General features: G+C 41.9%; 2 protein-coding genes across 5 annotated transcripts in view; one reads left to right on the top strand and one right to left on the bottom strand.

Moving 5' to 3' along the window:
• The window catches only part of LOC145496686 (uncharacterized), a 35,627-nt gene that overhangs the window by 9,349 nt on the left and 12,356 nt on the right, over positions 1-13,922 (top strand). The window contains exons 6-7 of the mRNA XM_081476419.1: positions 430-1,180; positions 9,735-13,916. Coding sequence (XP_081332545.1) covers positions 430-1,180; positions 9,735-13,916 — 4,933 coding nt within the window. The remainder of the gene's footprint in view (positions 1-429; positions 1,181-9,734; positions 13,917-13,922) is intronic.
• LOC145496662 (chymotrypsinogen A-like) lies at positions 1,602-8,391 on the bottom strand. Of its 4 annotated transcripts, XM_081476390.1 has the most exons (11): positions 8,112-8,391; positions 5,586-5,627; positions 5,444-5,485; positions 5,305-5,346; positions 5,170-5,211; positions 4,864-4,905; positions 4,730-4,771; positions 4,582-4,623; positions 4,436-4,477; positions 3,145-3,567; positions 1,602-2,407 (listed from the first exon to the last, which is right to left on the bottom strand). In XM_081476390.1, exons 1-11 carry the CDS (start codon positions 8,206-8,208, stop codon positions 2,052-2,054), a joined length of 1,212 nt encoding a protein of 403 aa, XP_081332516.1. In that variant the 5' UTR covers positions 8,209-8,391; the 3' UTR covers positions 1,602-2,051. The 4 variants fall into 4 exon arrangements, with proteins under 4 accessions (XP_081332516.1, XP_081332515.1, XP_081332518.1 ...); XM_081476389.1 differs by having other exon boundaries at positions 5,586-8,198; XM_081476392.1 differs by lacking the exons at positions 5,305-5,346; positions 5,444-5,485.

Raw genomic sequence — 13,922 nt, 5'->3', positions numbered from 1 at the left:
AATAATTTTAGTAGGCAATAGTTGGATCATGTTTACTGTAGGTAGTCTCGACCGATATGGCAGTCGATATATCAGTCGAGAGTCGGTCGATAATCGACCGATCATATATCGGTCGACAGTCAGTCGAAAGTCGGTCAACACTCGGTCGATAGTCGGTCAATAGTCGGTCGATCCCAATAGTTTTGTGTCTCTGATTGAATTAGACAGGCCTGATGAATGTTCACGATATTCATAAAGACGTCTCATGCGGTGGAGTGATGTTCTATCCGAAAGCAGTCACATTCTTCTAAGCCCCTCAGTCTGTGCTGGCTGAATTTATGCGGTGACAATGTTGAGCTATACCTCAGAGGCTGACTTATTTTGTAAGCTTTTACACGCACTCTGGTTACTCAAAGCCTTTCTGGTAATCAGGGTATATTATCTTTTCAGCGTATTGCCCGAGTCCTGTTCTCTGGCTCGACCGCCAATCATTCCATGGACCCTGTAGAGCTATCCATGGACGATGCTAAAACAAACGACCTGTCTTTAGAACCACTGGAGGAAGAGGACGCTGTACGCGACCCAGCACAGACGGCAGATAATTCTTGCATAGCGGAGGAATTCTTAGTGGAGTATTCTTATCATGATGAATCTAGACGTGACGTCAAAAGTCTCTCAGAAACGTTAAATGAAGAGCCTTTGATCGTTTCACCATCAGTAGAAAGGCGTCCCCAGTCCAAGGTGTTCTCTCCATCATCTCCCAAGTCAAACCTGTTTCAATCGCCAGGTCCAAACACCTTTCTTTCACCCACCACCAAGACTCCATTCAAAGCTTTGGCCCAGTCCACTCCTAAACCTGTATTCAGTGAGAATCGTGACATCGCAACCACGCCCAGAATTTCATCTACCAACTCAATCGGTTTTATAACAGGACTAAATGAACTGTGCGTGACAAGACATCGTGACACGAGCCTTACACATGATACAAGTGCGCTTCCTAATTCGTCAAGCCTGTTGTGTGACAAAGTACAAGCACGAGCGGCGTGTGACATTACTCGTCACGCCACTGAAGTGGATTGCAAACTTGAAGTTTCTGATGTCACGTTTGGTTCTCCTTCGAGGTCCTTTGAACTGGCTATGGCGCTTGAGGCAGACAAACTGGGTTCTGGAGTTGAGAAAGATTCGCGAACCTCTGGACTAGGTAGGTTGTGTTTAAGAAGTCTTAAGAATGAAAAATGCTTCTCGTTTATTTTTGTCTTTCTTCTAGTGTGTTAGTTTCAGTGGTAAGTTACTATCAAAGCAATTGGTCATGTCCAATGTGCCTTTCAACTCAACTTTAACATGGAGTCTGTTACAAAAGTTTTTATTTGGGCACGAGTACAGTGTATTTCTCACAATAAGAGTATTGCTCAAAACTCATGTTCATACGAGGGTTTTACGCAAAAGGGCGAATGACCTATCCTGCGAGCGTGGCTATTCTTCGGTTGTTGTGAGGATGATTAATTGGCTGCGTGTTTTACATAATCACGGCAATATGCTGGTGTTTCTTTTCAACCAAGCAGGGCTGACTAAACCAAAAAAATAACCCCCCCCCCCCCCAAAAAAAAGAATAAAACCGCTGAAACCCGATGAAGTGATTTTTGTCAATTGTGTTGACTTTGTTCTATTACTTGACTTCATGTAATCCGGGATCTTAAATGTTTGGGAGGCGCGTAAACCGTTTTTGTGGTTGTCAAATGTGATTCGTTGACAAAATTCGTTGTGTAGCAATCTGAACTGTAAACCTGTCGAGCGAGCGGGCTATAATCTTTCATCTCTAATTAATTTCCCACAAATTGTGTTCTGTTCGGTTATTAGCCCAGTCTTGCTTGGAACAGCGATCAAACTTATGGACGTCTTGAATGGTCTGTATTACTCACACGAAAAACAACAGCAACAACAAAAAAGCACAAACACTAAATCGGCAGATTCATCGCTTTATTGTTGTTAGTTTAAGTAAAAGTATTTTCATGATTTTGTTTAATTTAATTTATCGCTAGTTTCTTTGCAAGCGATTTTTTAACACCTTCGATTTACTCGCTAATTGTATCCTCGATCCATTGTCGAAAGACACTCACTCGAGCAAACACAGTGAAGTGACTCTTTGAAGAGCAGACCGTATCACCCCAGCTCACGATCCCCTGCTGTACCCACTGGCCAGCTGTGTTTCGGCAAACAAAAGGTCCTCCACTGTCACCAAAGCAGCCGCTTATCTTGGTTTTGCCGGCGTCTCCTGCACACAGCATAGCTGAAGTCACGGCGGTCTCCCCAGCACTGCTGATAGGTGATTTCATGTGCTTGGCTTGGCAGACACGATTGGACACGACCGGCATGGGAGCTTGTTGGAGTTTAATGGCTGCATCGTCGGGATGAGTCATCTGTCCCCAACCTGTAATAACAAAACAACATTCACACAGAATAAGTTCCGTTTTATTTGATTGTGTTGTGGAGGCACGGTGTCCTCATGGTTAGTTCACTCGACTCCGGATCGAGCAGTCCTACTTTGACTGTGTTCGCATTACAACTGTTCGACTGGAACTCGTTTAGTGAAGAACGCAGACATCCACCTAATGCTCGTGAACCTGATAAATTCTATGCCATTTCGTCGAATTCTCAGTTAACAGCAATTTAATGGTTAAAAATATCGGCTCGAAACTTCCAGGATCTAAAGGAGGTTTAAGCGTTTTTCAAACCGGTTCCCTACCGTGCAACTGTCAAAATCGAAGAAGAACCGAATGAATTTTGTCCGACGACTTCTTTGTTCGACAACTGGTCTATATGAGATTCTATCTGACCAATAATCACTAAAAATTATTAGAGAGCTTACCGTAACTGATACACAGACTTCGTCGATGAAACAATGGGTTAAGTAAGTTTCTCAAAAGAATAAGCTGTCAGTTAAAAGTGTTATATTTAAAACTATCGAATAAGGGATTTTTGTTCCACTGCATTTTTCTCTCAGTTATTTAGCTGCAATTTTTTTTAATACAAGAAACTCTCAGTCTCTGCAAGTTCTCTTATTCTTAGTCGTTAAAATGAGGCAGTTCTACGCTCGCTTGTGAAGTGCAGCCTGCAGTTCTTTACTCAAGTGTATATTGACAGAGACAATAACAAGTTCATTTTTACCTGAAATGTAACATTTGGTTCCAACTGGCACGACCTCCGACTCGTCCGGCAAACACACCGTGTTCACAAAGGAATTCTTGCTTGCTGAACGTGTCAACTGCAGCAAAGCTATGTCGTTATTGATAGCAATCGGCGAATTGTACTTAGGGTGTACTACCACTCTTTTGACGCTGAACTCCTGCTCGGTTCCCTCGGGTTTCTCTCTGTTGAGGTCCCCCATCGTCACGCTGTACACGCTGGGATCATCAGAACTTGAGACGCAGTGAGCAGCAGTCATTACCCATGTTGGTGTGATGAGCGAGCCGCCACAGATGAATCCTGAGTCTTTGGTTCTAAGCTTCGCTTGCCAGGGCCATTCACCTGGAGCAGCGTCCGTGCCACCAATCACGCGGCTTCCTGCTGCTGACGACTTGCCACACGTGGCTGTCACGTGTACAAATAGAATAATTATAACATAACTAAAGCAAAGCGCGCGCTCTGATTGGTTAATTTAGCGTCTACTATTTGCCCATGGGTGTACGCTGCTGACGTGTGTGCTAATGTTTACAAAGCAAATCTTTTGACAGACATTGTTTCCAAAGTAATGGCCGACGTCCTTCTCCCAGAAATGCGAAACTGTCTTCACAGTTGTGTGAAGATGAAACTTTATCGAGTTACTGGTGTGCAGTCGGTTTTCATGAATGAATTTTCGCGCGCTTGTTTTCTCTTGTCATGTAAGACTACATTTTTTGGGATGTAGCTCAATAAAAGGACTTCTGTTGTTCCAATGTTTCAATGTTATGTTATAAAACAAATGGTAAACGCCGTAGCGTGTACTATTGAGTTATGGATGCACTTGGGAGGTTTGCTAAGCACTCAAGAAGCTAGAGTCGCACGAGGCGATCGCCTCGTGCGACTCTTACGCTTCTTTCGTGCTTAGCAACCTCCCGCGTGCATCCATAACTCAATAGTACACGTTATGGCGTTTACCATTTGTTAATTAGGGAGAACATATGGGAAACTCCTACAGTTTCAGTTTTGATTCAGTTTACATGAAAATTTTCAAGTGATAAAACAAAGCTCATTTCGTGTCCACAAGACCTCAGACCCCTGATAAACTTTGTGAAATACGTTGAAAACAGCTTAAAGCCGTTATCAAGCCAGAACGAAGTTTCTCTTCCAATTTTCTGTTCATGTGGATGAGATCTAAAGACGAAATCCAGCAGGTGATGATGGCTACAAATTGTCTGTTAACAACCGTAACCATCTTAGTTCAACCTTTCTGAAACAGAAAATTATTTCTCTAACTTACGTAAATTAATGTAGTCCGCTCCCACTTTCTCTGTGTCATCGCCTTTGTTGAAAAAAAGAAGAACATCAATAACGAACACTGACCAATATACAAAACCAGTCATGAAAATCTTTCCTTAACACAAGATTATATTCTCTTTAACTTACCCAAGTTGTAGTAATCCGCTCCCAAGTCCTCCGTGTAATCGTCTTTGTTAAAAAGAGAAGAAATCAGTGACCAACATATAAAACCAATCATGTACAACTTAGTTACTTAGTAGGTCAAATTAGTTAAGTCATATTCTCTTTGACGAACCTAAATTAATGAAGTCTGCTCCTAAGTCCTCTGTGTCATCGCCTTTGTGGTGAAAAGAAGAAACATGTTAGTAATACACAAAACTAGCCATTTGCTACGTTTCTTAAGACAAAGCTATATTCTCTTGAACTTACGCAAATTATTGTAATCCGCTCCCAAGTCTTCTGCGTCATCGCCTTTGTTAAAAAGAGAAGAAACCCAAAGATCAACATATAAAACCAATCATGAACCATTTTCCTTGTTCATGCTTAGCGTGCGTATATCGAGTTATGGATGCATGCGGGACGTTTGGAGAGCACGAAAGAAGCGTAAGAGTTGCTCGAGGCGATAGCCGAGAGCAACTCTAGCTTCCTGGGTGCTCTTCAAACTTTCCAAGTGCATCCATAACTCGATGTACGCTAAAAGCATGAACCAATTCTTTTATATTCTCTTTAACTTACGCAGACTATTGTAATCCGCTCCCAAGTCCTCTGTTTCATCGCCTTTGTTAAAAAGAGAAGAAACCCAAAGATGAACATAGAAAACCAATCTTGAACAATTTTCCTTAACACAAAGTTATATTCTCTTTAACGTACGCAAATTATTGTGATCTGCTCCCAAGTCCTCTGTATCATCGCCTTTGTTAAAAAGAGGAGAAACCCAAAGATCAACATGTAAAACCAATCATGAACAACTTTCCTTAACACAAAGCTATAATTATTCTCTCTAGCGTACGCAAATTATTGTAATCTGCTCGCAAGTCCCCTGTTTCATCGCCTTTGTTAAAAAGAGAAGAAACCCAAAGATCAACATATAAAACCAATCATGAACAACTTTCCTTAATTAGGGACACAAAATTACAATTTCTTTAACCTACGTAACTCGAGGTAATCCACTCCCAACTCCTCAGTGTCATCGTCTAGTTGAATAAAAAAGAAACAAATAAAGCAAACTGAATGTTCAGTTCTTATAGGAACAACAGATGCACGGTGCTCACTGCTTACTGGTTGAGGAGTAACCTTTATAAAACACACCATTTTATTTTCATTAAATCAGTAAATTTATGTAGCCCGCTCTCATCTCCTTTGTGTCATTGCCTTTGTTGTATATATACAAACATGCTGGTAAAAACCAGTCATAAGCAACATTATGAGATACTAGCGTGGTTTTTTAAATCAATTGATTAAATAATATTAGTGGTAACAGAATTAGGCGCGGAGAACCAATCGAGAATTTGTCATAGACACGATTATGTTTCACATGTAAATCTTGGAGTCTTTTTTTCTTCTGTCATATTTCCATTTAGGGGAAACTGAAAGTTCAATTCCTACTGCAACACTAGCATTTTAACTCTTTTCGTAGGCATGATATAAATTGAGACAGGAATGCTTAGACGTTTTATTCAGTGATTGTGTCAGTTTTCAACTCCCATTGTCTCCGAATTAAAACACCTGCAGTGTAACGTATAAACCTAAAGACTGTTTTTATTCAAATTAACCAGAACGTATCTTCTACACCCCAGTGTTGTCAAAGCAAATTAGTTGCACAGGAAAATTTTACTGAATTTCTTTAGATTTGGCTGGAACGTTTGTTTCTTTTCTTTTTGCGGAGAACTCTTATGCGAAAATTGTTCCGCGCAAAAATTTAAACCACGATGCCTCTTGCGAGCTAGGGTTTAAAAAATATATACATTGGCGCAAACAGAAGGCACTGAGCAATTATTTAAACGTGCCACTTTGCGAATGGATCTGGAATACATTAGCCTGAATATGCATTTTAGGCCCTGTCCACACGTGTCCGGATATTCTTGAATCCGCAACTTTTTCTTTCCGGATTCAAAAATTTCCCCGTCCACACGTAGCGTATTCAAATCGAATTCGCCTGTCCACACGCATCCGATGGCATCCGGATTCACTCAAGAGAAACTAGGCCTACACGTTGTGCCGCCATATTGGTTTATTGTTCGGTAAGAGACTGGACGCGATTTTGCTACGTCATCGGATTTGAAACTATTCGGATTCACCGTCCACACGTTATCGGATTCGTTGCGGATTTATTTTTTTCCAGTCTGGAGAGCGGATTCAAAAATATCTGGATTCGCTGCCTAATTCGCCGGATGCGTGTGGACGGAGGCCGTATCCGGAAAGAAAAAGTTGCGGATTCAAAAATATCCGGATACGTGTGAACGGGGCCTTATTTTATCCAAACATTAACCTTCCTTATGCCTGTTTGGTTTGTTGTTGCCTAGTTGGTATTTTTCTATTTCGAAAACCGGCTTCAGTTGGAATTTCCTCTACTTTGGCTTTAATTTGTTCTACAACATTAATTATATATCGGAGAATACACTGTTTTACTGTGCGAGAGTAAATTTCTCTTTGTTAAAATAGTCCTGAACTCCGCCAGAATTGTTAGAATTACATTTATGTCGAATTGGAAATATCCAATAGGCGATTTCATCGCCTGTATAATTTCTTTGTTCTAAGAGAAGTATGTTTTCACGATATGTGTCAATAGGTGTTCTCAGAAACCCTGCCAGACTTAAGGAGAGCAGTCCTTTGTTTATCTGACAACAATACAAACAGGTGCATAGGGCCCCTCACTTGTGATAAGCGGGCCTTGAAAATCATTTTAATTTAACACATGCAGATGTCGCTCAATGAGAAAGTGTTCCAGTCTGATAATGAAAACCATTCAAATTCAAATTTTGAAGGCTTCGAAGACGACGCGAAAGTGCAAACTTAAGTTCACAAACAAAAGGCGTGTCTTTCAACTAGTATTTCAGTGATACCGCAAGAATAACCATTGAAATTTTATTCACCCCGTTCTTATATTTCTTAACGTATTTTGATAAATTTCTTGCCGGTTAACTTTTTTTTTAAGTCAGACGAATTAACAAAGTGTTCTTGGTTGCGTGTACGTTAATTGCAGTAATTGTGGCTTAATCAGTTGGTGCATCTTAAATAGTCTATGTTTAGTATATTAAGCAGCATTATCGTGTCGAATATTCTAAGACAGTCGACTTTCGGCACCTAAAAATTTGAACAATTCATTTTCTTAGTACTGTTTTCACTAGTTACCCTTTCACTAGTTCAAAATTTGAAGGTTTAAAGCATTAAATGCATTTTGAGATTTTCTGAGTTCGATTCAGGCTATCATTGTCTCCTCGGCAGTTTCATAAAACCGATAGCTTTCGGTTGTTTAATTTCCAAATTTATTGTAACATTCAATATTGCCGATATGAATCCGAATATAAGAATTTTACAGAGAAGGTGTTTTAAAAAGGAATCGCTTTATGCTTAGGAACTTCAACTAAGCCCACCATTTGTTAACAAATTCAAAATTCTGCTCAGACATTGGTCACGCGATGTTTTGTGAGATCTGCTAAAAACCTTTCAAGTCTTACCTTTTTCCGGTAAAATACTGTAACTGCGACTTTCAACACACAGCGTTAACGACAGCACTGCTAAAAACAGAATCAAGAACGACTTTAAAGGCCCCATCTTTCTCCTGGTGGTTCTGTTCCTTGCACAAACGAGCTGTGTTTTAAACCATAACCTCAGTAACCATCTGGCCTGGCTCCCGACTTTATGATCAGGCGTGTTTAGAATATTAAATACGCAGTAGACCGGATGGAGCCAATACAAGAAAAGGAAATTTTACCATTAAACCCTGATTGGCCGCGTTTAAGTAGCAAACAGAAACATGTTTAATATTTGTCAAAAATGGTCATTGAAAACCTTAAACATGCGTTTTAGGTATAGAAGAAAACGGGTGCCTCTGTGGTTTCTATAATAAACTTTTGTACTGAAGTTGTTTAAGTATCTGTTTGTTCTTCTCCAAACATATCAACCTCTAAACCCGGAAACTAAACTCCAAGAGCTAATCATTCAAACGAAGTTTACACCGCGTCGCTGTGTACGTGAACTGCGTTCGTCGATGTTATGATTTTATTATATAAAAGCTAGAGGTAGATCGAGTGGTAGCAAATTGTTAAAAGCGATATCCCACATGTGTGATATCATTTTTGATAATATTTTTGTCTCTTTAACAGCATTTAAATTCGTTGGTGTATTATCACAACATCTTCGGTTATCTTCGGAAGTCTTTGTAAAATGTTTGAAAACGTTCGTCTGGCCTTCGGACAAATTTTGAAGTATCTTCGGAAATCTTCGGAAAGTGGTCGGAAATCTTCGGAAAATCGCCGAAAACGTCGTTTTGCGAATTCTAAACAAGCACGCAGCGTTTTCTTCTCTGGTGCGTCTTCCAGACACAAGTTTCTTCGTTCATCCAGTAGTCTTTCTTCCTCATAGGAGATCCTCGCAGCTTTGTCCTTTCGAAAGGCGATGTAATACCGGTACAAAGGATATCCTTCCCGATACACTGGAGCATTGCTTAGCGTGTAGTTGTTCACCAAGCGACCAGAAACTGCCTTCATGTGCGTGCGTCCGACTGAACCCAGTTGAGTTTCACAGACGCTGACCAGGGAATCCCATGAGATAGCCGAAGCTGATACTCCTGCCAGCTCAAAAATGAATAGGAAGTAGAATTAAAAAAGTGAAGTTAGCTATAACGTTCTCACCAACCAAGTTGGTGTTTATAACTTGACGTTTTACCAAAAGTTTGCAGGCTAGTAACATGTGCCAAGCAAGAGGACTTGTTCGCAAAGAGGCAAATTTTCATTCACAAATCATTTTAGATATCAGTTTACAAGATGTGACGGGATTGCAATCTGTCAATGTGGGTGCTTTTTTTTATAAAAACATGTCCTGCGGAAGGGTCATCGTCTCCCTAGCCTCCTACTCATGTGTCGTCACGCATTTTGTTCCTTTGGAGGGGGGAGGGAGAGGCTATCGTCCCCGGGGGGGTGACTCCCATATAAAAGGGACGGGGGTCCTCGTCGGAAATTTTGAAAAGAACCCCAGAAGCTTATTTTGTGCTGGGCCAAAATGACACAAAATACCGTGACTGAGCTGCTTTAACCTAGCAAAAAGTACGAGAAAATTATCGACCCTTGTTTTTCTTGCAGGTTCGTCGCTTTCCGTCAGTTTGAATGCCCAGTCATCGCGCGTTGATCAGGTGATACTAAACACCTCTAGTCAACCAACTGAAGACCTTCAACAAGGCATTCGAACCCCACCAAACAAAACGAACCTTTCTGAAGAAGCCAATAAAAAGACAAGCTCAAACTCTGCCGAGTCCACCACTCGGTCAGCGGATGATCACGGCAACCTCGTTAGGAGGAGGTCGGTTTGTAAAGTTCCCGGATTACGGCGATCAGTTGGAACGAAACGATTTTCATATCCGACTGCTAGTCAAGTGTCAAAACAAGATACAGGCAAGCGTATAAATAATAATACTACAACTGCTGACGTTTCCCGAGTTGTCAAGGAAAAGAAATCTACCGCTGAAGAAGGAAAAGGGAATATTGACCACTGCGCTACGATTGACACGAGTAGTCCCAAGGGTGGAGAGGGTGAGTTGCCAATGTCCAAGAGGCTTAAGTCGGACGAGATGAGAACGTTCTGTGAAAGTAAGAGAGATGTAAATACGTTGTTGTCCACAGTGAACCACATCCCAAAAGACGACGTCCTTTTTGATATGGATGCACTCAGTCAGTTTCCTGTGGAATGTATTTGTTCTCCCCCATCTTTAAACTCTTTGAATGGTTATATCGCAACATCGACAGTACAGCAGCAAGTCTTGTCTTCGGGGAGTATTGAAGATTTGCGGAAAAGAACTGACAACATTACACAAGAAATCGATGCATCTATAAAGTGTAAAGCGGAGGACATGAAGATACAAAGTGCTGTAGTGCACAAGGATGAAAAAACCTTGAAAAACAGAAGTCACCAAGGGGAAAGCGACGTGATTGAAAGCCCAGTTTCCTGTGTTAACTTTCAAAAGGACGCGCCGGCCTTGCGTTCTGAATGGAAGACGGGATTTCACAGTGCGGGAGGAACGAAAATTGAGATATCGGACAAAGCTCTCAATTGTCCTCACGCTTTGTTGGAGGAGTTGGATCTACCTACGGTAAGCTTAACTTCACAGGAGCAAAGGCCAACAGCGGACGAGGTGGTTGATGAAGATATTTTCCGTGAAGGGGCTGACTTAACTAAAGGAGTGAAAACAGAAATAGCACAACCAGAAATGGCACAAGAAAACCTTGATGGAATTTCTACAGCTGTCCAGCCGATATTTGGCCCAGTAATTAAAAGATATTCGCCCGAAATAGAAGGGAACGTTAATGAGGTTAAGGAACAAGGGGCGGCTCACAAATTTAATACAAAAACAGATAATACATCCCGCTTTGAGAAACAACGGTCATCTGTGTTGACGGGATTTTGTGGTTTTTCTACGGCAAGTGGGAAACAAGTTCACATATCTGAATCAGCAATGAAACAAGCGAGAAAAACTTTGAGCGAAATAGACGCTGAGTTGGATGTTGGCGATAGTGGCCAGATTGTGAAGGTTGCAAGAGAGAAAGAACCATCTTACAGCATTAGTAACAAGCAAAGAGCCTCAGGAAATGAGCTGAGAGAGGGGGACTCTGAAGGACCACGTTACGGGGCATCACAACTGAAAGATATGCCACAGCCAGACGAGCTAAATATGGATGCATCTGGGAAAAATACTTCGGCAATAAAAGAGGAAATTGAGGAGATGGCTTTACAAAACGCTGAGCAATCAGTGAATGAGTTGAAATGTAAACAGAGTGAAATCGTAAATGACTCTTTGCTTGAGGATTTGTTGAATGACTGTAAACGACAAAGGCGAGATTCACTGGCCACCATTTGCGAGGAAAGCGAAGGAATCGAGGAACATCATGAAGGAATTCTCACAAACACAGAAGAGTTCTCTGACCTGACGCGCGGGCGATCAGATCCCGAAAGATCCTCACAATACCAGGAGAACATTACGACCGAATATTGTAGAAGTACAACTCCAAATCCAGAAAAACCTTGTGTATTGTTTAAGACTGCAAGTGGCAATCCCGTCCCTGTATCGGAGGCAGCTCTGAGCAAGGCAAAAAGTACTTGGAATAAAATCGACCGGGAGTTGGCCCTCGAGGGAGCTTATAAGCCACGACACAAGAATGTGGAAAGTCGTAACAGTTTCCACGCAGTTCCAGCTGGAGATGTTGACGTTTCACCGCGTTCGTTGCGCATTACAAAAGACTCCAGGAGACAGACGGGAGATAAAATGATCGACGAGAGTAACGACGTTTTGAACACTTTGGAAGGTAAAGTGAATAACATTGATCACGATTTTGTTTCTGAAGACGAGAACAAGTCATGGACTCATTCCGCAAGTTCATGTTGGTTTAAAACCGCAAATAGTGAAAGTGGAGAGCTTTCTGAAGCTAGTTTTGCCACGTTTTCTGGTTTTCAGACAGCCGGGGGAAAGAAGGTAACTTTATCCGAGGAAGCCTTGAGACGAGGCAGCGACATAATGAGACGAATCACGGCGGATCCCTCAGAAGGGCTGCAAGAAACTATTGATTGCCACTTGGCCAATGAAAAGCACCACTGTGTTTCCAAAGATGCCGAGGACTCTTTACCGACAGAAGCGCAGGTAATGCCAAGCGAGGACAAACCTGGAACAAACACGACCAACCTGATAAGTTTTTCTGGTTTTCAAACTGCCGCAGGTAAAAGCGCAGCCCCGTCCAAAGAAGTATTAGAAAAAGGGGCGGCCATGATGCAAATGATTGACAAATCCCTGGAACAGAACAAGGGCACCAGCATATCTAACTCACCCAGCGCATCTGTTTTTTCTGGTTTCCAAACTGCTGGTGGACAGAACGTTAAACTGTGCAGAGAATCTTTGGAAAAAGGAGCTGCGATAATGCAACAGATTGACAGATCTCTTCAGGAAAACAGTGCAGAGCACTCACATAATGCAACTAGTTTTTCTGGTTTTCAGACTGCTAGTGGACAGAGCGTAAAATTGTCGAAAGAATCAATGATAAAAGGAGCTGCCATAATGCAACAGATTGACAGATCCCTCCAGGAAAATAGTGCAGAACACACACGTAGTACAAGTAGTTTTTCTGGCTTCCAAACCGCTAGTGGACAGAGCGTGAAACTGTCTAAAGAATCAATGATGAAAGGAGCTGCCATAACGCAGCAGATTGACAGATCCGTCCAGGAAAACAGTGTAGAGCACCCACGTAGTGCGACTAGTTTTACTGGTTTCCAAACTGCTAGTGGACAGAGCGTGAAAGTGTCGAAAGAATCAATGAAAAAAGGAGCTGCCATAATGCAGCAGATTGACAGATCCCTTCAGGATAAATGGGACAACAGTGTGTCTGCAACTAGTTTTACTGGTTTCCAAACAGCTAGTGGACAAAGCGTTGCACTGTCTAAGGAATTAATGGAAAAAGGAGCGACAATAATGCAACAGATTGACAGATCCCTTCAGGATAAATGGGACAACGGTGTATCTTTAACTAGTTTTTCTGGTTTCCAAACAGCAAGTGGACAGAGCGTTGAACTGTCTAAAGAATCAATGGAAAGAGGAGCTGCCATTATGCAAGAGATTGACAGATCCCTCCAGGAAAACAAACACAGCAGCGCATCTGCCACAGGTTTTTCTAAAACCAAACCAAGTTCAACCAGTTTTTCAGAATTTTCTGGTTTTCAAACAGCAGGTGGTAAAATGGTGGAAATTTCGGAATCAGCGCTCGCAAAAGCGAAAAAGAAAATGGCTGACATTGACAGGGAACTGCGGGCAACTAACACGGAGACTGTAGCTACATCTCTGGATGCGTCAAGAAAGGCAAGGGAAGAATTGAGCATCATTGAACAAGAGACTGGAAATTACGGCGGGACGTTTGGCGGTTTTTTCACCGCTGGAGGTCAAAGAGTTTCGGTATCAGAACAGGCACTCTCTAAAGCTAAAGCATTTTTACAGGAGGCGGACAGTGCATTTATCGACTCCAAAACAAAAGATGCAGAAGCTTCTGTACGTGAACATGTGGTTGCTACAGAGGTGCATGGTAGGACTATGTCCACACCAGGTAGAAGCTGCTCTGTTGAACACGATGAAGCGGTATCCCGCGAGGTTCTAGAGAGTTCTGAAGCACTCCTGGCTTATGAATCAGTTATGGACACCTCAGATGTCTCAGGTAACTTGCACGATGGGATTGCTGTTGGATGCAGCTCCTTCAACAGGCCAGAAGGTTCATTTATAACAGGAAGGGAGAAAGGTAACT

Source organism: Orbicella franksi, chromosome 9, assembly GCF_964199315.1.
Source record: "Orbicella franksi chromosome 9, jaOrbFran1.1, whole genome shotgun sequence".
In the NCBI taxonomy this organism is placed as follows: domain Eukaryota; kingdom Metazoa; phylum Cnidaria; class Anthozoa; order Scleractinia; family Merulinidae; genus Orbicella; species Orbicella franksi.
The sequence above is the reverse complement of the archived record's forward strand: the minus strand, read 5'-3'. Positions and strand labels throughout refer to the sequence as shown.